The following is a 24,838-nucleotide window of genomic DNA, read 5'->3' as shown; positions in this document are numbered from 1 at the left end:
CACCTTTCAAAATACGATGCCTACATCTTAAGACTTGGAATTTAGGTCTTAGGACCTGGTCTTGAGTCTCTGGTAGGTCCCATCTCGCGGGATGGGAAGTAGGAGTCAGCAAACTGCTGAGGGTGAGGCAGGGTAGCAGGCTGTCAGGCAGGGATGATGGTAGCGGTGTTGCAGACGACCAGCTGCTGCTCCGACACGCCGCCACCTGCCTCTCTCTCTCTCCTTCCTCCTCCTCCTCCTCCTCCTCCCTCACCCTCGCTCGCTGCCCACGTGCCCTCCCCCGCCATCCCTGCCCACACACACACCCGCAGATCTCTTCCTTCCTCTGTGTCCCTCCCTCCACACTAACCCCCTCCTTCATCAACTCACACTGATCGCCTCCCCTGTCGATTAGGTCACTCTCCTCAACTGCCTCAATTCCTCACTACTTCTCCTCCCGTCTATATCTACACAGTCCTCACACTGGGTCTATAGCAGGGCTCGTTTGTGTCGTACAGAGACGGAAGCAATGGACGATCCTATGCTTTATATACCTGACGGCCGTCCACCTGGTGTAGTGTGTAGATAAAGCTTTTATTGTCGAATTATTCATGGGTTTTTTCACATTTTCCTTCAAGGGCCACATGAGAAGGAGGGAGGAAAAGGAAGAGAGAAAAAGAGAGAAAGTATATCCTGGCCAGGATCGTGTGGAGAGACCATGTTGCAAGACCTCACAGAGGGTAGGATGGTACCCGGAGACCATGTACCCTCTGGGGTGCAGATGTTGACCGGGTGCTGGCCAGGGGGGAGGAGGCATGGTGTGTGTGTGTGAGGGGGGGAGGGGTGGGCGGTGGTTCCTCCACCGCTGGCGTTGCTGCGACAGATAACTAGCGGAGATCTCCATCCGGAAGCCTTACTGGCGACCCTCCAGTAGGTTAGCGCTGTCCAGCTGATGTATAGCGGCTGCAACTCTCACCACCTTCTCCATCCACCCTTCTTATTGTCTCCACATCCTGTCCACTCGGTGTGTTAGGAGTCCCTACATCCTGTCCACTCTGTGTGTCTTCACGTTCTGTCCACCTTGTGTATAAGACGTCTATCCATCCTGTCTATGAGAGGTCTCCACATCTTAGCCATTCTGTCTGTTTATCTCCACGTCATATCCACTCTGTTTGTCGGTGTTTCCACATCTTCTCCACTCTGCTTTATGCTTCCACATCTTCTCCACTCTGTAAAGGTTGATCCACATCTCTTCCCCGTGGACTCTATCAAGCCACATATGTAGAGAATATAACCAGAGTGACATAATACACATCCAAGCACGTAACACACACAAGGTGCAGCAGTAGCTTGACTTGCCTCAGCGTTGGATCAATGGTCTCTGCGTATATCTACCCCTGAAGTAGGGGCTGAGGTAAACCTTTCCTGGTTTTTCATTGGTTCCTCCGGTTGCAGCTGTCTGATTGATTTTCTATGATGATGGGGTCTGTTGGTACCACTGGTTCTGGTGGATGATGATGGGGTCTGTTGGTACCACTGGTTCTGGTGGATGATGATGGGGTCTGTTGGTACCACTGGTTCTGGTGGATGATGATGGGGTCTGTTGGTACCACTGGTTCTGGTGGATGATGATGGGGGAGTCTTCGTAAAGAGACTGAATGACTCGAGATTCAGCTGCTTCACTGTTCTGAGATCAAGAGGCCAAAGGTCAAGGGTTATAAATCATTAATTCAGAATAGCTTGAGGGAAATTAATCTAACTTTCTGCCTTTGTACTATCAAGATTATCTAATTAATGTTCTTTTGTAAGCGAGTACATCTTGAAGTACATCATAAAGTCCTAATCGATCATAAGTTTAGATTGATCATCACTCATCGTTATAGTAAGTGGAGAAATATGACGTGTTGTGTATTCACTACTGTACAGCTCCCCACACAGCAGTAGAGGGTTGAGCTGTGCAGCAGCTGGAGTCCCTCACAGCATGCAGCAGCTGTGCTGTGCCGCAGGATTCCCTCCCAGCTTGCAGCAGCTGTGAGGGCCAGAGATAACCAATATATATGGACGAGTAATGATAATGATACATAACTCGGTTGAGTCTAATTTACATTGAGTGATGGCTGTGTTTTTCAAGGTTACCCAGTTTCGTGTGTTCCTCTTGTCTGTCTGTTTGTCTGTCTGTCTGTCTGTCTGTATTTTCGTCTATCTATTTGTCTGATTATCTGTCTCTTCGTCTATCTCTCCTACTGTCTATCTTTTCTGTTTGTAGTCACTATAATTCATTATCAAATAAAGTTAACTTCGTCCAACGTAAAACATTTAGACCTTGGTGTACCGTAGTGACTTTGGTGTCTTTAAGGTCAAAAGGTTATGGAAAAAGGTCATGGCGTCAGGACTGGGAAGGTCACACAACACTAGTCTTGTCATTGTGTTTTTCTTACAAAACTTTATGAAATATTTAACCTATAATCTGCTATTTTCCTTTTGAGGGTTAAATGAAGTCAAGAGCCTCATGAGAGGGGTTGTGTAAGTGATGTTCACCATGCAGTTTATGTGGTAACGTTGCTACTGTGGTAGGGTTGGTACTGGGGGTTGTGGTAGGGTTGGTACTGGAGGTTGTGGTAGGGTTGGTACTGGAGGTTGTGGTAGGGTTGGTACTGGAGGTTGTGGTAGTGGGTGTAGGCGTGGGGCAGCACTGGAAGAGGGCAGGTGGGCCACGTGTGCTGCTGGTACCTGCATGATACCATGTGCTCTCGTGTCCTGCTGGGTCAAAGGCCACACCCCCCTCCCAACCCCATTTATTGCCCCCCCCCCCCACCGAACATCTACCCCAGAAAGTATCTGGTCACACGTGGCTACATTGTAAGACCTTACCTGAATGTGTGGTCACACCTGGCTACACTGTAAACCCTGACCCTCTGTGTCTAGTCACACCTGGCTACGCTACCAACACTTATCTGAGTATCTGGCCACACCTGGCTGTCCTCTCAGCACTTATCACGTGGACAATGGTCCTTATCACATGATAAAGATAAGGATACACACAAAGAACTTACACATACGATGCAGAACTTTCCTTTGTTTGAAGTCTATAGAGTTAAAGCAGTGGCTTCTGTGGAGCCTAAGGCAACGATCAAGTACAGTGGAAATAATCTAAACTTTATCAAATCGAGTAGCATGTCTGAGGAGGACGTGGGTCGAGTTGATAGATAGCCATAGAAGGCGTGGGGTGAGGGAGGCGTTGCTTGAGTATGGTGACGTTTGGGTAGTCCAGGAGGGTTGACATGCGCGCCCTCCCTCATCTCCCCGTCACCAGGAAATACTCGAGTCAGACCGCATCACAGATGACCTGGAGACAACACTGATTGTTACTCCCTGGAATCCTCCTCCCTCAGTAGATCTGTCCTTTTCCTGTCTCACAGCAGACGGCGTGGACCTCTGAGTCATTGCACTCAGCTCTCGCTCTCTTTTTTGTCAACCTTCAAGAAAAGCTTTTCGTAGATTCACTCGCAAGGAGAAGGTGCAAGTTCTGCGACATTCGACAAGAGTGTGGGAGAGGACGACTTTTCTGACGGAGAGGCTGAGAGGGGGACGCAGCTGGGGTGTCCTACAGTAGCAAGGCTACACGAAGGTTGAGGGTTCCTCGTGGACCAATACTTGATGATGGATCCTTTTGCCAACAACAGTATGGCCGATGGACGGTCGATGTTCCTCTCCTCCTACCAAGACAAGTCCGTCACCAGGGGTAGCTAGGATGGAGGTAAACGTTGAGCATCTTGGTTTGCCTCGAGATAAAACTTCCCGATCAGCCTCGCTCGCCTCACATCTGTTGTCCTGCCATTAACGTAGGTCGAGTTTGTTGCCTCACTCAACAGAGTAAACATGAGTTTTGAGAACCATTTGTGGCAATGGTTCAAATACCTCGTCATGATTCCATAAATGTTGCAAGGATGTGTGAACAGACTGGCAGCCCTGGTCTCTATTATACTAGACCTCTCGACCAGAAAAATCTATAATAACAGCATCTGTGGAAGCCTACCAGAGCAGTAGCATGTAACCACCTACCATCTGTGGAATGTATATTTTGGTTCGTCACTTCAAGGTCAGCTGGTTGGTTCTTTGGGACTTTTGGAAGTGCCAGGGGTTGTTTAGGCCCTCAGCAACAAGCTACAGCCATCAACCGAACAAGCCTTAACACCTCCAAGTGTTAGGGATTTACTGTAAGACTACAGGCACTCTCACTGTGCATGTTACACTCACGTTACATCGCGATTCTTGAGTACACAAACGTATGTAAATGACTGCAGGCTGAATTCTGCCTGCAGTGTAGAAGGGCGTTACGCTGTTATCTCATCCATATCGGAGCCTTTGACAATACCTGTGAGCAGAGGTGGATAATAGTAAGTCTCCCTCGTCCCAGAGAAATGGGGTAAGGAAGAAATCTGTCATTTCACGGCGACCAGCACCAGTTGATGCCACTCATCCTGGCATCAGGCAGGGATGTAAGACAGTGATGACTAACTCATCACACACCGAATCCTAGACCCCTTCCTCCTCCTCCTCCTCCTAACGAGAACCAATTTTTTTTCCTTAATCTTCAACTTAAGTCATGTCATTACGAGACGTGGCTGTCGGCCAGCTATCCCCCCTGCTGGTGCGTTGTGTCGAGTACCACCTGACGCTGTTTGCCGATCCTCTGTTCCATATAATCGTCACATTCGCTCACTCTTGGGGGCATTCAACCCGAATCTGGTCGTCTTGCATCCCACTGCTGAACTTGTGCTTGTTAAACCAGATTGAATCGATGTATAAATGGCGTCTTGTCGCAATATAGGGTGCCTTATCTTGCAAACTGGACAGGTAATGTTTAACAACTACAGTTTTGACTTGGGTCTGTAGTGATGCCTCAGCTACTGAGAATAATCTAAAAAGTTCCCTTTCTCTAAAACGAACTCATCCTTCCTTTCCTTTGATCTTGAGCATTCAGATAACCACTGAGTCAGTTTTTCATATCTGACATGGAAGTATATTTTTCCCAGTATACTAATCAATTACATGAGATTACAATGTTCTCTTTACATTAAGAGAATATGTCACTTTTTTTGGAATCGAAAAACGCTCTACTAATCTAAGGTTCTCCCTTCTGCTATCCTGTCTCCATCTACAGTGGTGGATGGGAAGGAACCTTCTGCTTTACTATTCTGTCTCCTAAAGTGTTGGGTAGGAAGGAGACTTCTGTCTTACTATTCTGCCTCTGTTTAGATGTGAATTGTTGAATACTATTGCTATCTTCCATCTGATACGCCTCCATGTAAACCAACAAGTCTTCCATCATCTGGGTTTCCCATGTTCCCCCATGCATATCGTCCTTCTGACGTTTTCATGCACAAAATTTAGAAATGCTTTCCTAAATGACTAAATTCTTGTAGAAATATCAGGATGAGAACGTTTAGGAAAGTTAAAAAAAGTAGTTCTTGCCCTTTGAGTCAGGTTAATTGCTTACTGGTACCAGAAGCAAGAGAGCGGATGGTGAGGTCAGTTCATTGTGAATATTAGCGTCTTAGGTCCGGGTTAATGTTAATACTGAGGAAGGGTGGACAGGATCGAGAGGGCTGGGTTCGTGTGAATCTTAAGGGGTGGAAAGTCTGTGTTGTTGCTGGTATCCTGGTTACTGTGAATAACTGATTATCTTGGAGCAGACTGAAGGATGTGATTCATGAGTGTGAATTATAAGCTGCGGAAAAATTACTCTGAGAGGTTTTTGGTTAATGTGAAAATTGCATGAGGAGAAGATGAAGAAGTGTCTGAGTTGGTGCTCCAGTCTTATCCATAAAATACTCGTATTTGATCAGTGCCATTGCTCATAAATTACTGGTCTGAACTTCGAACAACTGACGCAGGGAAATACATCTTAATGCCCTCAGTTGCAGGATGTTGTATAGCTGGGCAAACAATGTATATCCGGGTCTTGTATGTTCCGGTGGTTTCAAGGCACAATGAAAGAATTTTACGCTATACAGACCTTTTCACAGCTGCCACAGTGTGACGTGTGCTGTGAATGTGTGTGTGTGTGTGTGTGTGTGTGTGTGAATGTGTGTGTGTGTGTGGGTGTGTGTGAATGTGTGTGTGTGTGTGGGTGTGTGTGAATGTGTGTGTGTGTGTTGTGTGCGTGTGTGTGTGTGTGTGTGTGTGTGTGTGTGTGTGTGTGTGTGTGTGTGTGTGTGTGTGTGAATGTGTGTGTTGTGTGTGTGTGTGTGTGTGTGTGTGTGTGTGTGTGTGTGTGTGTGTGTGAATGTGTGTGTGTGTGTGTGTGTGTGTGTGTGTGTGTGTGTGTGTGAATGTGTGTGTTGTGTGTGTGTGTGTTTGTGAATGTGTGTGTGTGTGTGTGTGTGTGTGTGTGTGTGTGTGTGTGTGTGAATGTGTGTGTGTGTGTTGTGTGTGTGTGTGTGTGTGTGTTGTGTGTGTGTGTGTGCGTTTATAGTGCTGACGTTAACAGACAGATGCACGGACAGATTGATGCATACAGACACGACCAAAAACATAGATACATAAAGACACACACACACATACACACACACACACACACACACACACACACACACACACACACACACACACAAAAGGTAATTCCCCTGCGATCTTTGCATGACTGTCTGGGTCGGTGAATTCATTTACGTCATTTCTTTCCACAATATTAATATAATAAGGAAATAAGCCAGACTCGCACAGCAGAGAGTCGACAAGAGACTGCTTAACACGGCCTCAATTCCCTTGATAATAACCATTATGAACGCAATAACTTTGAAAATATTACGAAAAACTTTATAACTTTTAGGGGGCGTTGAGAGACGTATACTTATTTCAGTGTTGTTAGGAATATTTTACTAGTTATAATAACCGCGAATTGGACGGTCGAAATCGCCGTTCTTTAAGGGTCTAGATGGATGGTTATGATCCTAAAAGAACGACATAATTAAGTTCCTTTACTGAAGCAGGTGAAGTGAGTTGGCTGTTGATCTCACCAAACACTTACACTTATGAGTTTCTTCATGCCCTTCCATAAGTGAGCCTTTCCACTACACTTATACTCGTAAGCTTAAGCTCAGATACATTGAAAAATGACGTCTCGTTCTTATAATCCATTTTCTTCTCATCTTCAGTTTAAAATGATCACTTGTTTCACGTGATGACAACGTCTGCTTATTCTAATTCGACTAAGAATTGATTTCAGCAAAATTTGAACCAATCTCATACGAAATACAAAATTCCGGAAGGGAATTGAATAAAGAAGCGAAGAGAAAACGATATTTCGTCTAGAATTATGGTATTTTTTCAGTGTAATAATGCATTTAAGAAAATGTATTCGTTGTTGTTGCGTTTTTCTTCTATATTTATTTGCTCTCTCTACGACCTGAGAGTGAGTTAGGAAACAAACGACTTGCCAGCCATCCGCTGTGGCGAACTGACCTTCACGAATCATCTCCTAGTAGAGCAGGGACTGGGACACTGACGACGTCCCCTGAGTATCCCAGTAATGGACACTACCTTGTCCCCAATGTGTCCCGATGTACAGCCGCTGAGCTTGAAGTAGTTTCTGATGTTGTTCCGTAAATACCAGTGATGTTACAACGTCACGAAGGAGTCTGGTGAGAGATCCACGCCCCGGATGCTGGAGGGAGTAGCGTAGACTCCGTGATGACCAGCCGTGCTGAGGAAAGTCATTTAGATGACCTAAATTATGAGGGTAATTCCTTCACGTACAGCGATGGTTAGCCTCTTGGTTGTGCTCGTTGTATCTGACCTCCCCATCTGAGGCCATGGGCTAACCACACGCCACGTAATTATGATAGTCTCCTGCACACCCCCATAATCGTGGCGTCGTAGATTGGCCCTAATCGTGGCACATTACCTGGACAATACTTGCCCAGCAGCGTGGTAACACCTCATTCCTATCCCAGGGTTTAAAAGGCGGCTTTCCGCTCCTTCGTAAGGTTAAGCAAGCGTTCGAACTTCCGAAGGACGTCGGCGAAGGCGTCCTGGTCCCCGATGGACGTCGGCGAAGGCGTCCTGGTCCCGAGGGACTATGGCGAAGGCGTCCTGGTTGGAGATACTAACACTTAAGCGGATCTCCAGACTCGTGTGAAGGGTTGAGAGGGGGAAAACCTGACCTTGTGTTGCTTACGCTTGTCTGAAGGAGGCAAGCAGTCCACACACTACACCGACCAGTCACCTAATTGCCTGAGGTGGAGAGGGAGGAAGGAGACGACGATACAAGAGTACGTGAGGTACGTTCCTCCACACCACACCACACCACACACACACACACACACACCGCACCACCACACACACCGCACCACCACACACACCCACCACACCACCCACACACACCACCCACACACACCACCCACACACACACACACCACACACACACACCACCCACACACACACACTACACACACACACACACACACACACACACACCACACCACACCACCACCACACACACACCACACCACACCACACCTTCATCACTTCAGTTGATAGCCATGATGTCCAATTATCTTACGAAAATATACTAGCCCAGCCTGACTTATGGAAGTGGATATCGTCTTTCGCTTGCACTTTCGTGGACTTATGAATGTAATTATCAACGAAAACGAGGGAGTAAATCACACACACACATGGAAAATGGTGCTCACGGATGAAATTATTATTGAAAACACAGCAGTAAACAACGTAATCAGAATCAATTACCACGGGAATTAATCACCCTATCAGGATGTGGTCTTTTAAGGCGTTTATCCAGTCTAGCACCACGAGCGAGCGCCTCTGCCCACAATAGTGCTCAATTACCCTTCATAGTTCTCGCAGATTTAATTGACAATTTTCTCGTCCCGGTCGAATGCAGTGAAGAAAATCATGAAGCCACTCTATCTCAATTAGCAAAAATGAAAAAAAAGAAAAATGTGAGTGTAGCTGGAGTACCCCAATCCCCACCCGTGGGGGTGGGGATTATGTGGGAGGCAAAGAAGTGTAATTATCCCAGTGGGGTCAGGAAAGGTCAAGGTCAGTCAATCTGGGTTCTTTTTTTTTTTTCTATTCTTTACGATGCCCAAAAGTTTTTTTTTTCTCTCTTTTTTATGGTGATGGAGACCAGACAGACAGACAGACAGGCACGCACCGGGGCGCAAAAATTACGCCTTGTCATTAGTTGCCCTGGTGAGAAAGAGAGAGAAGAGAGAGAGAGAGAGAGAGAGAGAGAGAGAGAGAGAGAGAGAGAGAGAGAGAGAGAGAGAGAGAGAGAGAGAGAGAGAGAGAGAGAGACAGAGAGTATCCACGGCAGCAGAGAACTGGTTGGCTATATTTCAAGCGCACTAATTACAATATTTACATTCGAACTTGAGATTAATGTCCTTCTCCCATGCTAATTCAGTTTCCTCTACGAAACATTAAGAAAAATGATGATGATCTTGCCATCACGATCAAGAATATGTTTTAGTTACCTAAAATCTTCGCTCACTACAGAGAGCCTCAGAAGGCCAATCCACGATCAGTTAATGAGATCTTGATACAAGTAGATCAGAAAATACATTAATAACAGTGGGTGAGGTATGTAATTAAGACATCCTCATGAATCATCGCATAAATACAACACATAAATACAACAAAATCATATTGTATATCTGCTTACGTCGAGATTAACCTTAACACAGTAACAGGAGGAAAAGATAATGAATATGTATTTTTATCTTTCCTTTTTGCAGTTTTAGTGTGTCTTTCTCTGGCCAACGACGTCTAAGACATAGCGCGATTAATACTCGACCATTCAAGCCATTATCAATGGTGTTCTAATATCTTAAACACAATTATGTCAAAGAGGATCATTCACAGAATATTGAGATTTGATCACGTATTATGACTGGAGGTTCGTGAGACAAGAGGACAAAGAATTTTGGTGTAGCGGCAGCAACAGCAGCAGCTGGCAAGGCAGCAACATATGCAACGAGTGAAGAAACTGATGACAATCTGCATTTAAGGACATTTTGTCATGACAGAAAGGTGTTATCACAAGATTGTGTTTAACTTCATATAAGGCGACTTTAATCCATGTATTACCTTCATCTCAAGGTAGTATCAAAGGTAAACTTCTTAATGATGTGTGATCATATAAACATGTGACGGATATTCCCACAATTACACATCATAAGTTAGGGATGGAACAGAAAAGTTGTTATGAAATAGTCTGGTGTTTTTCCTCATAATGGATTGTATGTAGCCAATCATAGGATGTGTATGGCTCACCAGAGGCTATGTATGGCCAATCATAGGATGTGTATGGCTCACCAGAGGCTATGTATGGCCAATCATAGGATGTGTATGGTCAACCAGAGGTTATATATGGTCAAATGGAGGCTGTGTATGGCCAACTAGAAGTCGTGTATAGCCAACAATATTCAAGGCTCAAAAAAAGCCAATGGTTCTGGAATCAACCTGGAATGAACATCCCCAGTTATGAACTGGTGTTGAAGGAAAGTTGGCGAAAGAAAAAAGTTTCTTCCAAGGGTTGGGAAACCCAATATACTTACACTTATTGCCTCTTCAGCCTTTCTCCTGTGTGTGTGTGTGTGTGTGTGTGTGTGTGTGTGTGTGTGTGTGTGTGTGTGTGTGTCTCATCCAGCCATTATCTCACATACAGTGTCTCACTCACATATGATGCCTCGCCCAGACGCCAAGCATCATTACCATGACCTCAAACGATGAGAATAATGACACTCACACACGAGCATGATGAGGGAGTCTCATTTCAAGGATGATAACAGCCACTTGCAGTAAAAAGACACCTGTGTTTGAAGGGCGTATCAGTACTACAGTTAGATGGGAATTATAGTTCTTGTATGAAGTGCTTTGAGGGTGGGTTCTTATAGTTCTCTTTGGCATGTTGAATGGTTACATAGTCTGTCACGGACAGACACGTCGAGCAAGTCTTCCATAAACTCGAGGTGGGGCAAGGGAGACGAGCGGTCTCTCTGTCTTACTGTAGTCAGGGAGAAAGTCTGGTGTCGGACACCCGTTCTACGAAGATATTCTTCACAGACATTGATGCTCCATACTGCACATGTATCAGCTGTCGGACTGTTGTGTCTCAGGATATCACAACTCGTTCCTTGATCCACCTCCAGGCGATCGCGAGCGAGAATGAAGCAGGGATACCATATGACGTACATTTCCTCACGATGTGTGTATGAGAGAGAGAGAGAGAGAGAGAGAGAGAGAGAGAGAGAGAGAGAGAGAGAGAGAGAGAGAGAGAGAGAGAGAGAGAGAGAGAGAGAGAGAGAGAGAGAGTTCACTGGTAAATAAAACAGTCATATAAAGAGACAAAAGGAAGGGAAGGATTGCCGTGGAGCACACAAAAGGAACCATTCACCATGGCAGGAAGTTCTTACAGATGCCAGAAGCAATTTAATCCCAGCAGAAAAAAAAATGGTACCATTTTTGATACCTTCCAGGAAGAGGGACCATCAGGAGGAAGCCCCAGCAGTTGTTCTAGGAAACGAGGAAGAATTGGGTCGTACCATTACGTCCTAACTGCCGTCCTGACCTCGTTCAAGGGTTTTGTTTGTGTGTGTGTGGGGGGGGGGATGTAGCTATGTGGGCATCTATGTGTATGACTGGCATCATCCAGGACTTCGTTCTAAATACTTCACCTGCAGCCCAAGGCTGCGTTATTTCCAGTAGCAGGGAAATGGAGACTCCATCAGACTGAGAATTTCTTCTCCAAGATGGTCTTCTCAATGATGCAGCCTCGCCAAAGGTAACTTGTGCATTGTATATGACAATTTCATCTTTGTGTTCATGATCACATTATCGTCTTTCAACCAAGTTTTAGCAATTGTCTCATATATGACGCGCAGCAAGTTTTCCTTTAACGTGTTAATTGTATATGGAAACCTCATGAAGGTTCTTATGTCGAGGGAAACAGAATCACCAACGGAAATACCACAAAAGTAATTTGCATACTGTGACTCACTTTCTCGTGTTGTTTTCCATTGTCTTTCAGCAACAATAGCTCTCGTGGTGTAGACATGAACATATATGGAATTAACATATAGGGGTAAATGACCTGCTTCTCATATATGATGTTTTTTTGTGATTTGCAGATGTTTCGCGATTACAATATGAGGCTAAACTTATATATCGAGCCTTATCATCCATATATTGTAAGTTTTATAGCAATGTATGAGGACTTTTATAGAAAATGGGACAAATAATTTGTCAACTGACGAAAGTGGGAGTATGGTAAAGACTTCACCTGAAAGCAAAATAGTCAACTCGTTTTCCCCTCACAAAATCATGAAAACATATTCAGTGCTTCGGTGCTTCGGTGCCTCAGTGCATAGGGGCTTCGATGGTTCACACTACGAGTCTCGAGTCACTCTGTGAACCCCGGCGTCCGCATCAGAGTGTTGTGAATCCCACTCGTGGGTTGTGATGGGTCTGTCTCTTGTTCCGTCTTCCTGTTTGGAGCCGACTATTGTCGTTTGCTTGTATCTACGTGTCTGTGTGTCTTGTGTAAGCCTTCTGTATGTCTGTCTTTATGTACGTATGTCTATTGTTGGTACACACACACACACACACACACACACACACACAAGCCTAAACTAGGGACCCATTCATTGACCAGCCCCAAGGGAGGGATGATCACCAGGGTTGGGTGTAGGCCGACTGCCACGTCTAGGATTCGAACCCATGTTGGTCCGACCCCAGTCTGGCCCATGCTGACTCATGAACACTATGTGTGTGTGTGTGTGTGTGTGTGTGTGTGCTTTGATGTGAGCTCTTTAATCTTTTCTCATGTTTTAATTACATCCTGGCTTTGAGAACTCTTGTCTGTACCTGGAGCTTTCGACATTAAGAAATTCCTTTAAAAGATTATCGTAATCCATCACTTAAAATTTTTAAACCCACAATCCTTCAGACACCAGAACCAGACACCTTTCATCTCTTCATACTGCATCGCCTCACAAACTATCTTACTTCAACAAAAAAGAATATGTTGTATAAAAACCTGCCAAATGTGGTGGGTGGTAGTGGTGGTAGGGTGATGGGGGGAGGAGACAGGTGTGTGTGTGTGTGTGTGTGTGTGTGTGTGTGTGTGTGTGTGTGTGTGCGTGTGTGTTGCACCTGCGGGGCCGACAGATGCCGTAGTGTGTCGCTACACCTGCCACACACGCTGGCCTCTATCCTACTAACTCCACGATGGCGAGGTTCACAGCGCAGCTGCAACACAGCCAAACCCTTCCTCCCTCCTCCTCCTCCTCCGCCCGGAAGAGCTGCTCCTGAAATGTTCTTTGTTCTACTTTTCAGTCTGTCGTAGCAACACACACACACACACACACACACACACACACACACACACACACACGATACACTTGGATTCCCTGTGCCTGAACTCAAGAACATCTATAGAGTCTTCATTCTTCCCAAACTCATCCATGCCTCTCCCTTCTGTTGATCGTCCCCATCCACTACACAACAGGGGCTACGAGAGAAGGTGCATTAGATCTGTCTTAATATAGAGGATTGGAAACCCCAAAACCTTAGTCATAAGACTGAAGGTGAACTCTGAACCCAGTCACTTAGAAGGCAAAACGTTTTGTTTATTGTTAATTCCATTCCTAATTTTCATGGGTTGGGTCAGGTACATACAGCCTCCGGAAATCATTCACACATGTGTTTTTATCCTCAACCCATTGTGCTAAAGTTAGCTAGTCCATGTTCACCATTGTGATCCATAACACTAGCTGAATATTTCAGTTTCGGGAGAACTGCTACAATGTTCCTACGCGAGTAGAATCATTTGGATTCTTAGAAAGGAATCATTTTGTAGATCACTTGGAGTCATCTCAAAAAAATGGTTTTGATAAACCGTGTGTTTCAGCACTGCCCGACCTCCACCCGGGGAAAGGATCTTTAGACTTAGGGTTTGGAAGAGGAAGGTTTGTGTTTATGACCTGGGTATACGCCCTTCCGATTTCAAGAAGATGAATTAGGAAACATAAGAAGAGCGTTAAACAATAGCGGGAGAAACAAAGAATAAAAGAAGATGGTACACCACAATATGAAAAGAACAATGGCCGGCATTCTTCTTGGTTATATATATATATATATATATATATATATATATATATATATATATATATATATATATATATATATATATATATATATATATATATTGAAGATAAGGAAGTTTGGTGAGAGTTAAATCTATGAAAGTGGAACTGCTGACGAGAAAAGACCATAACATGAAGACCCCATGGCGACACTTTGTCTCCTCTTCAGTTAATTTTTCCAAACGTGAGACGTCTACACCGACCTGCACCGTGAGCTTCGCGGTGTCGAGACAGGAGTCGAGGTATCAGCCAGTGGTCTTCAGAGGCTACATGTGTAGCCTGAGACACGCCCTTATTCAGCCTCCACCATCACCTGCTCGAGTCAACCCAATGACTTAGCTTCAGAGCTTCAACCCCCATCTCTGTTATCCCCATCCCTTATGCATCTCATCTCACCCTCCCCCTCACAGCCTACGAGGACAAAGCAAAGCCTTTGTATCATTAAGGTCGGTCTTCATCTACTCAGCCAGTGGCTGCGTGAACCTAACTGGTTCGTTGTCTCGTGCCCACATCAATGCTTCATCTGGTGGTTTGATGCTCTCCGTTCGCAGCTGTTGCGACTCTCGCGAGACCTCGACTCCCTCCCTCCCTGTCTCTGTCTCTCCCACGTTGAAAATTGGAATAGATCTCTTCCGTAAGTCGGCAGATTTTTACCAAATCGTCTTAACTCGGATCAGAAAGATCAGAGATGCAAATGAGTTATTTGTTTAGGATATAGAGGCTGGAGGAGGAGATGGAAAGGCTAAGAAGACAGGGCCACCCGACGCCCTCACCTCACACCACATGTCTTGTGTACGAAGCTCCACTATCTTTCGTATGATTCATTTCGTTTCGGACAACGCAATGCATCAAATACTCTAAGTGCTCACGAAACCAGGAGGAAAAAAACCATCTGTTTTTGACAGAAAGAAATGTATGATGCGTCTTCCTACGACAGACTGGCATATCACATGTGTCATTACTTGTACAAGGAACGTAGCGAGGTATTAATTGATCTTGATCACAAAAGTAGATGTAGAGTTCACTCTGGCTGGTCATCCTGGCCCAGAGTCCACCTGCGCTGGGCTGCACACCTGCCCACCTCCACCAATCACAGTGCAGGGAAGGTTGGAGTTGCCACATTTCAACTATCGATTTACCAAACGCTTTTTTGATAATGTTTTCGAAATTCTGTACATGCGACGAAGCCTCTGAATAATGCAGAAATTATTTTGAGTCAGATAATACCTGTTTTTGAGTCAATTATATATTCCACCCTGAAATAATACATAAAATCACAACGACTCGTGTTCCAGGCAATATTAGGAATACATCCAATGAGAGTCTGTCGTTTGAGTTTGGCTCCTCCCTCACAATTAATCTATTTGGGCCTATATCTTAACATTACTGCGTTTGGAAAATAAACTACGTACACAAAACTGGAAGTAATGTTCTGGAAATACAATGCGTCCAGCAAGAACGAACCTGGAATGTAAATAACGTGGTTCAGTGCAAGTTTAATGGCAGGAAAAGGTAACTTTAAGCAGTGGTTCGTCCGCTACGCAGTGAGAAGCGAACGAAAAGTTTGCGTCGGGACAACGCGCGTGCCGCGGGAGCCGCTGTATATATCGTACAGCTGCGACACCCACATCGTGTGGACGCGTGGTCGGGACGCGCACGCGAGGTATAGTGTGTGATCAGTCCCGAGGACCAGGTGACCAGTGCATCTACGTGTCATTGCTCAGTGCTCTGGGGTGCATTGTGGATTTCTCGTGTGACATGTGCTAGTGTGAGGAGGGTGTCTGAGGATAGTGCAATAGTACAGTGTGAGACTACACGGTTGTGCTACGCGATGAATACACTCGTGGTGGTGCTTGTGGCTGTGATGGTGGAGTCATTACTCGGGAGGAGTGCCACTGGTGCAGTCCTCGGGGGGAGGCGTCGTCGCCACCTGGGATCCCGGCGGCACATCGCCCGCCTGCAGGACACAGTGGACCAGCTCCTCCTTCGTCATGAAATCGACCACATCCTCATCACAAACCTGCAGAAGGCGGTGGAGGAGCTCCAGGCTGAGAGGAAGAACCCACCCTCCACAAGTCCCCTCCAAGATCTGTCGTCCTGGGCTGAGACGCCCTTGGGAGCCTCCGTGCAAATGATGGAGGTTGAGGGGCGAGCCCTAGACGCCCTTGGGAAGAGGGTGGCCGAGGTGAGAGGGACGATGACGGAGGCTCTGGAGGCGGAGGAACATCGAGATGACTTGACGCAGCTCAGGCAGGAGCTGGCTTACCTCAGGTACTGAGCAATGGGGTCCCTTTTGCTTCCTCCTGATTTGCCTGTGGTGTTAAAGGCATGATGTAATTAGAGCTACGAGGCTGGTACAGGTATAATGTTCTCATGATGATCTCGTAGTACATCTAGAGGCTTAGTACAGTGCTAATACTACTAATAAACTACCCTATCTACAACACCTACAGCACCAGAGACTATCATTACTACTACCACTGCTACCACTACTACTACTACTACTACTACCACTACTACCACTACTACTACTACTACTACTACTACTGACGTTAATGATGATACTGTTGATAATATTGCTACTAACACTACAATCACTACTATTGCTACTATGCTGACTGAAGAACATTATTACAACTACCCGTATTGTTATAACCAATAACATTATGGCTAGTACTACTAATATTACTATTAATTTCGTTGCTGCTACTCCAGCTATTTCTACAAGCACTGCTGCTGTTGTTGTCTTCATGAACGCGAATCTAACAATACTTTAATTAAATAATATTAACATTAGTAAGTTCCTCCTTTTATTTTGATTATTTTGTTTGTAATTAGTTTTACCTATGTAATTGTGTCTATTATTAGTAATGAGCCTTATATCAATTCTATATAAGAGTCCTGGTGTTACCCAGGAACGTTCTTAGGGTTCTGCAGCGAAGCTGCGCTACTTCCAGTGGCTGGGAAATGTAGGGCTCTTTTGGAATGAAAAAATCCTTGACGAGACTGTTCTCACAATGGTATAATTTTTCAATCTAGCCACGGTCAGTGGCTAGCCAAGAACATAGCACTGTAAACATATGCCACAAAGTGGTAATATTTAGCATGATGTTAATGAATCTAATTGTTTTGGGGGAGGGTACGTTGGAAGAAATGTACGTTGAATATAAGAATTAACTCCTCTACAGCAGCTGTGTGAGTCTGTGTTATCGATATATTGCCAAGTGAGAGACAGTGTTCTTAACATCATCATCCTTGATGAATGTCTCAAATCTACAGTAGAACAATTACCTACAAATTTTGATGTTCTAAAGTTGGTAAATTGGGATCCGTCATTTCCAGTCCTCAATCTTCCATTCCAAAATACGTCTGTAACTTCTCTTTGCCTTCCAACATAAGCCACAAGTCAACGCCTCACTTCAAGTACAAATTCCTTCATCAGTTGTCGGTAAGAGGCGGGTAATTAGACAAACATGGAGGGGAAGCGTGCTGGCTGCTGGCAAAAACTGGTAGCGTACAAGGTTAGCTGCTACGGTGGTCATCACAAGGAACCCCTGGCGGCAATGCTTTGCCACACCTGGCCCTTACTCCTGCTCCTAGCCCTTGCTCCCGCTCCTAGCCCTTGCTCCCGCTCCTAGCCCTTGCTCCTGCTCCTAGCCCTTGCTCCTGCCCCTAGTCTTTGCTCCTGCCCCTCAACCCTGTCCCTAACCCTGACCTGACCTTCCACTATATTACCTTTTCAACTTCTCCTCGTCTGACCTCTCATTACCTTATCTTCAACACCATCTCATTGTGTCGTCCATCATCAGCCATCTCTGCCTTCGAAGTCTATTCATAATCTTTTCAGCGTAAATATCGGCGCTTTGAATTATCCTGTCAGGAAAATCTGTGAAAATTGTCTCAACTTTCAATTGGCAGATAACTGCCTTTTCACGAGTGGTTTTTCTGTCTCTGCGCAGCTTGTGGGTGAGGCTCTGCGCAGCTTGTGGGTGAGGCTCTTCTTCAGGTTCATGGTTCAATTATCACTATTGCCGATCATGCAAGGGACCTTTTCCTACTGGCCCTGGAAGTTCTTTCCTCCCTCCAACTCTCATTCAGTTTTCATCTCCGTCTGGCATCATTGCCAGTATATCACACGTAATGCGGAGCGTTCCTCTTCCCTAGATGAACCCCCACAATCTTCCTTTTTTATTCCCTGTTGTGGCCATCTGATCTCGAGCCATAGAGTAACTCTAACATCTTCTGTGGCTGTGGTTTTCCTTCGCTCTCCAACGACTTAGTTTTTCTGTCATCATAAACGTACCTTAATGACCACAGATTGTAAAGCCAGACAAACACAGTCATACACCCTCACAACGTCTCTTGGGATTCAAAGATACCTAGGTCCATATCAGGTGCTTTCTGATGCCTTCGAGGCTCACACTGATATCATTATTTAATCTTCATAACAACCTTCCATACTCCTGTCTCCTGTCTACAGCTATGACAGTAACAGGCACGGTTTAATTTCAGTTTCATTCCTATCAACTCTCTAATCTCTTTGCGTCTTTTTTCCGACCTCTTATCTTAACAGTGAGAGTAACGTACCAGTCTCGGCGAACACCACAACCACCACAAAGGCTAGTGCGCCTGTTATCAGTCCCTTTGTTCTCCTTATCTGTTCCTCGTGTGTGTGTGTGTGTGTGTGTGTGTGTGTGTGTGTGTGTGTGTGTGTGAAGTTTCAACCTGTTATGATTCTTTTCCTATGCTTGAATTCGAAAGCTCTTCCTATGAATCCAGAAATTTTGTTCACCTCTTTTTACCTGCTCTTCTTCGCGTCAAAAGTGTTAGGAAGAGATGGGTGTTGACTGAGATGAAATGAGGGTGACACGTGCATGGGATAGAAGGAATTGGAGCCATGTGGTATACAGGGGGCGACGTGCTGTCAGTGGGTTGAGCCAGGGCGTATGAAATGGTCAAGCGTAACCACAGAAATGTCTGTGGGGCTTGGCTTTGAGCAAGGGGCCTTGATTTCTGTCCATTATCCATAAGTAAATAGTGACTGTGGAAAAATAAGGTTGTTCTTCGTCTGTTCCTGGCTCTACCTCGCTCACGAAGGAAGACGACAAGTAAGCATGGAAAAAAAAATGATAATATTCTAGAGGAAAGATGAATGCATGCCAGGAAGCGGAGCGCTCTGCTTCCCTGCTTGCGAGAGGAGTAGAGAGCGTCGCGAAGATGTTTATGCATCCGACTGGAGCAAAAACTGACCGGGTTTACGGTGTCATTCAAGATAATGACCATGACCACAACCCACCCGGAGTACAGCCCTCCAGTGGTTGAGGAAGAGGCGGGACAGCTTGCCATCTGGGGCAGGTGGCGTGTGTGTGTGTGTAGGAGGATGGTGTTTCGAGTCGCCACCTGAAGCAGTTGGTATGCGATGGAAAGAGCTGGCCGGGTCGCCATCTGGGGCAGGTGGTACGCGTCGAAGGGGCATTACTATTCGCCACATGGGACAGCTGGGTAGGGTAGCTCGGCTGACTATCTGGAGCAGCTGGTGTGCAGACGCGAGTGAGGAAGTCAGGGACAAAGTCAACACTGAGTCGGCCAGGGTCAAAGGTTCACCTTGGGTTATCGGTCGTCATGTTCCTTGGCTTGTGATTGGTTGTGGTCGAGGCTTTGTACGTCTCCTGAGTGATGATACGAATGGTCAATTTTTGGTTTAAAGATAATCAATGACTGGGATAGATTTAGATAATTATTGAATACCATTTTTCAAATGTGTTGCAAAGAATGGTCTAGTTTTGCGGTAGATAAGGAGTTGTAGTTCAATATTTACATATCTAAAAGGAAAAATGGGATTAGTAAAATCTGAGGAGAAAGTTGGTGGTTCATGAAGGAATGGTAGCAGAAAAATCAACGAGAAGGAGGAGGAGGAGGAGGAGGGGAAAAGAGATGAGTGAGGAACGTGAGACGTAGTAAGGAGGACGAGGATGACTGATGAGACGGAGCAGGAGGAGTGAGGAACGGTAAGAAGAAGAATAGGAGGAGGAGGAGGAGGAGGTGGAGCCTCTCGAGTGAGCCGTGACCCCTTTTCCTCCCGTTTGACCCCCGCCCCCCCATGACTAATGCCACTTCCTCCCCAGGACCTCCTGTAATTGCTGGGGGAGTTGTGTACACTACATCCCGCGTGCACTCCACTCTGTACATATTCCGAGTACACCAGGGCGCGTTCACTACCCACTACGTTACATTCTGGCCACACCAGGACGTGTGGACGCGTCGGGACGTCGTTATGTTACGTACATTAAACCACGTACAGTACGCCTCATGTATGTCGTACTCTGTACAGTACATGGCTCATAATATCTCGCATCTGTTTGGCCTTAAGAAGAAACGTCACGATGTTGTTTGCTGTGATGCATAGTTGCGTCAGTCGCAACATTTACTGTGAGTCTATCTAAGGGTTGACACTAACCATCTACTTTCATTCTACGGTAGAATACACCCCCTCTCCCTCCTTCCCTCTCTCTGTCTCTCTCCCTCCCTTCCCCTCCCACATAAGGACAGGATATTCACCCACCCAGCCCGACCTTCCTCAAGTATAACTCCAGATATCCACCATCCTTGCCCACCCTACCATAAACACCAGGTGGACACCATCATCTACACCTCCAGCATAATCATTACATTTATACTACACCATCTCACCTCCACGTACGCTCACGTACATACGTTCCACTCATCCATACATTGTTACTAAACCCTCCCATCTTCACGTACAGACACGTACACTCCAACATCCTCCATATACCAAATGCGCACTGGCTTCCATCATTTCTCTGTACAGGTAGATGGCGTACTTTAGCACTATTCTTCCCTCTACCTAAGAACAGAACGCACACCAGCACCGAACATCCCTCAGTAGACCAACCACATTGAACACTCTTCTTCTTAAAGCTTCCCTCTGTATGACGACCAGCTATGGCTGGCGCTCACATTCATCCACGTTATATAATCACCCTTGTTATAACAACCAGATACAGGCCACTCCAGCCTCCCCCTATTAGACACCGTCCTTTCCAAGTTTTTCCCCTTGATATGGACCAGGCAATACCTGAGTCTTGCTGATATTCCATCTATATAACAAGAGAATATAAACCACTCTCACCCTCCTTCTATATACCTACTAAGCATACCTGGAACTCTACACAAGGCATTCAGTGCCAGCAAGCGTATCCATGACGAGGCTCTGGCTTGCTGACAACCCCGCAGTGTAGCATATGTTGCCCAGCCTCTCACTCCCAGACGTCCAGTCCCTCTGTGTTCCCATGTCGGCTCTCTATCACTAGGTATAGCTTCTCTATATCCCTCATCTCCTCCAGCCCCACTATCTCCTCATGTAGCCCTACCATATCTGGTATTTTCTCTCTATACCCCCCATCATATATATTTATGCTATTCTTCTCCATATCCCCTTTGTCCTTCTTTCTCCTTGACTCTCTCTCTCTCTCTCCCTCCGGCTCGCTGATCACCCTGCATCACCTACCGTAACAGTAAACGCTGGGGGGGAGGGGACCAAGACTGCGTGTGTCACCTTGAGTAGGAGACGCTCCGACGCTGGAGTTGCAGCAGGACTTCTGTCCCAGCGTGACGGGAGAAGAAGCATTTTAGTATCTATACGTGGGAAGGAGAGACACGGCAAGACCTGATGGTCTAGGACGAGGTTATCTGCTGGGGGACAGTACGTAGGAAGGATAGACAACAGAAGGCTTGATGGTCTTTGGCGAGGTTATCTGCTGGGGGACAGTACGTAGGAAGGATAGATAACAGAAGACCTGATGGTCTTTGGCGAGGATATCTGCTGGGGGACAGTCCATAAGAAGGACCGATAACAGAAGACCTGATGGTCTATGACGAGGTTATCTACTGGAGGAAATTAACAATATCATACTTCCCTAACCTGAAATAGACTGAGTCAGGATATGGTCAGCAAGAGGAGTTAGTGTTGATGAATCTATTGTGATGGACATATTGCTGTGATCAGCCTATAGCTTTTCTTGATATATAAATAGGTTTCTTAAGCCTTTATAGACAGAGTTCAAAGCTTCATGTAATAGATTCTATGTCCATGTGTGTGTGTGTGTGTGTGTGTGTGTGTGTGTGTGTGTGTGTGTGTGTGTGTGTTGTTATGATTCCTTTGAGACTTATATCAGACGTTAAATGATAAACATAAATGATAAATGTGCCAGCTTGAGAAGGTTCGAGTAGAGCGTGTGTCAGACTCGAGGGGAATGAAGAAATGCAAGAAACGAAGGAAAGAGAGATAGGAAAGAACTAAAAAACATAGAAAATGAGAGTAAGGAAGGGGTGAGAAGGAGAAGGAGGAAGAGGATAATAAAAACAGAGGGAAAGGAGGGAGGGAGGGAGGTGAGAGAAGGGTAGGGGAGGGAGGGGACCTGACCGCAGGATGTGGGAGGGAAGCGGCAGCCAACTGGAAGACCCAGTGACGTCGTTGCAGATGATGGTGATGATGGTGATGATGGTGATGGTGATGATGGTGATGGTGGTGATGGTGATGATGGTGATGATGATGGTGATGGTGATGGTGGTGATGGTGGTGATGGTGATGGTGAGGATTGGTGATGATGGTGATGATGATGATGATGATGATGATGATGATGATGATGATGATGGTGATGATGAGGCCAACAATATCTGGTGGTGTACAATGCCGTAACGCTTTGCTTAGGCGTAAGTTGCCATACTTTAAGCAGATGGTTTCATCGCTCAGTGCTCGCAATCCTCTGCTTCGGTGGGTTACTGAAGACCATAATAAGCAAGAGAGAGAGAGAGAGAGAGAGAGAGAGAGAGAGAGAGAGAGAGAGAGAGAGAGAGAGAGAGAGAGAGAGAGAGAGAGAGAGAGCTAGTTCAGTGAGAGGAGTTGTGAGAAGAGAGAGTCCCTCTCACGCCATCTGTTGACCACAGGATAACTCCCCTCCTCCTCCTCCTCCTCCTCCTCCTCTTCCTCCTCCTCCTCCTCCTCCTCCTCCACCTCCTCCTCCAGTTCTAGTTAACGCTGTTGTCGACGTCCAGCTTCTCCGCTCAGCGTTGTAACGCGGGATGATGTGGTGGCGTTGACAGGCACAGGGGCTGTGGCGAGGCTGCTAACCATGACGTGGTGTGGTAGTGTTGCCAGGTTTGAAGGTGTGGTAGAAGCTTACAGAAACAGCGTATCGAGTATTGTTGACAAGTAGGATGACGTGGTACCGTTCCCATACACATAGATCAGTGGAATGTGGTTGTTAGTGAGGTAGGGAGATGAAAGAGGAGGACACTCGTGGCTTGTACAGCTAGAGAGGATGGGACAAATAGAATGATGATGTAAAGCAAGCAACATTACCCTTAAGAAATGTATACAGATATGAACAGAGGTCAATGAAACCCTAACTATGACAATTCATGACCCCCCAGGGTCACAATTCTTTACGTATGATGACCTATGACCCCTACGACCGCGATAGTTTACGTATGACGACCTTTGACCTCCAGAACCACATACTTTGCGTATGACGACCTTCATGACCCCCGACTCAGACCACCAGGGGCATCCTGAGCAACAGGTCAGCGCTTCGTGGTGTTCTGAGTGTCTGGTCGTAATGAGACCTGGGCAGGGGGTGTAGTGAGGCACACACGTCGCAGGTGGTGTAGCACAGCTGTAGCTGGAAGCTGGTGCAGTCACAAGGCGGAAGGAATTCTCGTTGAGGAAGCAGTGTCTTGATGCAAGCAGCCACCAGATGGCATTGCCTTGGGTCAATTCCCTTAGAGAAATAAATCCATCGACCCATTTATCATCAACTCTATACAACCAATTTTCATCGGGTGTATCCAGCACACACAGTCCTCGAAATGATTGAAATATAATTACAAATGGATTACTAAAAAGTATATTGTAATTAACGTTTCGGTCGAAGGACGCCAATCATCCACCCTGCTCAGATAAAGAAAATTTAAACATTCTTGAACATCATCGAACGAAGAACGACAGTCAAGGTTTATGATTAGATCCCTAATGGTAATGAAGTCATTCCTGAAGAGCACAGACAAGACGTATATGTAGCAGGAAAGACGTCCTGGTGAAGTCGAGCAGACCTTACAATATTTTCTAGGGAGGGAATGGGGGCCGCGTTTACCAGATGGGTCCCTGTGTGTATCTACTGGCTGGAACCCTGCGAAAATCCACTAGAATCAGTCCTGTGTGCGTCTGCAGATCGAGGGTCTTGTCTACGTCTACAGACTGGGACTCCGTGTGTGTTTACAGCCGTGGGTCCTGTGTACGTTAACAGGAATGCGACGCGGATGTTTCCAGTGTGGGGCCCTGAGTACATCTGTTGGTGGGAGCCGTGCGTGTCTGCAGATCGGCGTCCATGTGTGTGGGCTGAGCAGATTACAGGCAGGAGGTGTAAAAGAGCCTCCGTGAGCGTGGAACCGTTGGCGTGTCTGGTAGGCGCGTCCGTGTCTTGGCCACCCCGCCCTGAGCGCGGGCAAGCGCCGCACGGTAGCTCCCTGGACGGTTTCATCCCTGAAATTATAGCAAAAACACGGTGGCGGTGCGTGGCCGGTGGTTGTGTGGGCTGGAAGAGAGGGCGGGGTAGGTTACCGTGTTGTTAGGCGGTGATCAGCACGCAGACAGAGCCCCTCGACGGCCA

At 46.1% G+C, this 24,838-nt stretch overlaps 1 protein-coding gene across 1 annotated transcript in view; it reads left to right on the top strand.

The window, feature by feature from the left end:
* The first annotated feature begins 15,757 nt into the window (after window positions 1-15,757).
* The window catches only part of LOC139747998 (uncharacterized), a 44,458-nt gene continuing 35,377 nt past the window's right edge, over window positions 15,758-24,838 (top strand). The window contains exon 1 of the mRNA XM_071660544.1: window positions 15,758-16,421. Coding sequence (XP_071516645.1) covers window positions 15,982-16,421 — 440 coding nt within the window. The 5' untranslated portion in view covers window positions 15,758-15,981. The remainder of the gene's footprint in view (window positions 16,422-24,838) is intronic.

This window comes from Panulirus ornatus, chromosome 71 (genome assembly GCF_036320965.1).
Source record: "Panulirus ornatus isolate Po-2019 chromosome 71, ASM3632096v1, whole genome shotgun sequence".
NCBI lineage: Eukaryota > Metazoa > Arthropoda > Malacostraca > Decapoda > Palinuridae > Panulirus > Panulirus ornatus.
This window is presented reverse-complemented; position numbering and strand designations above follow the sequence as displayed.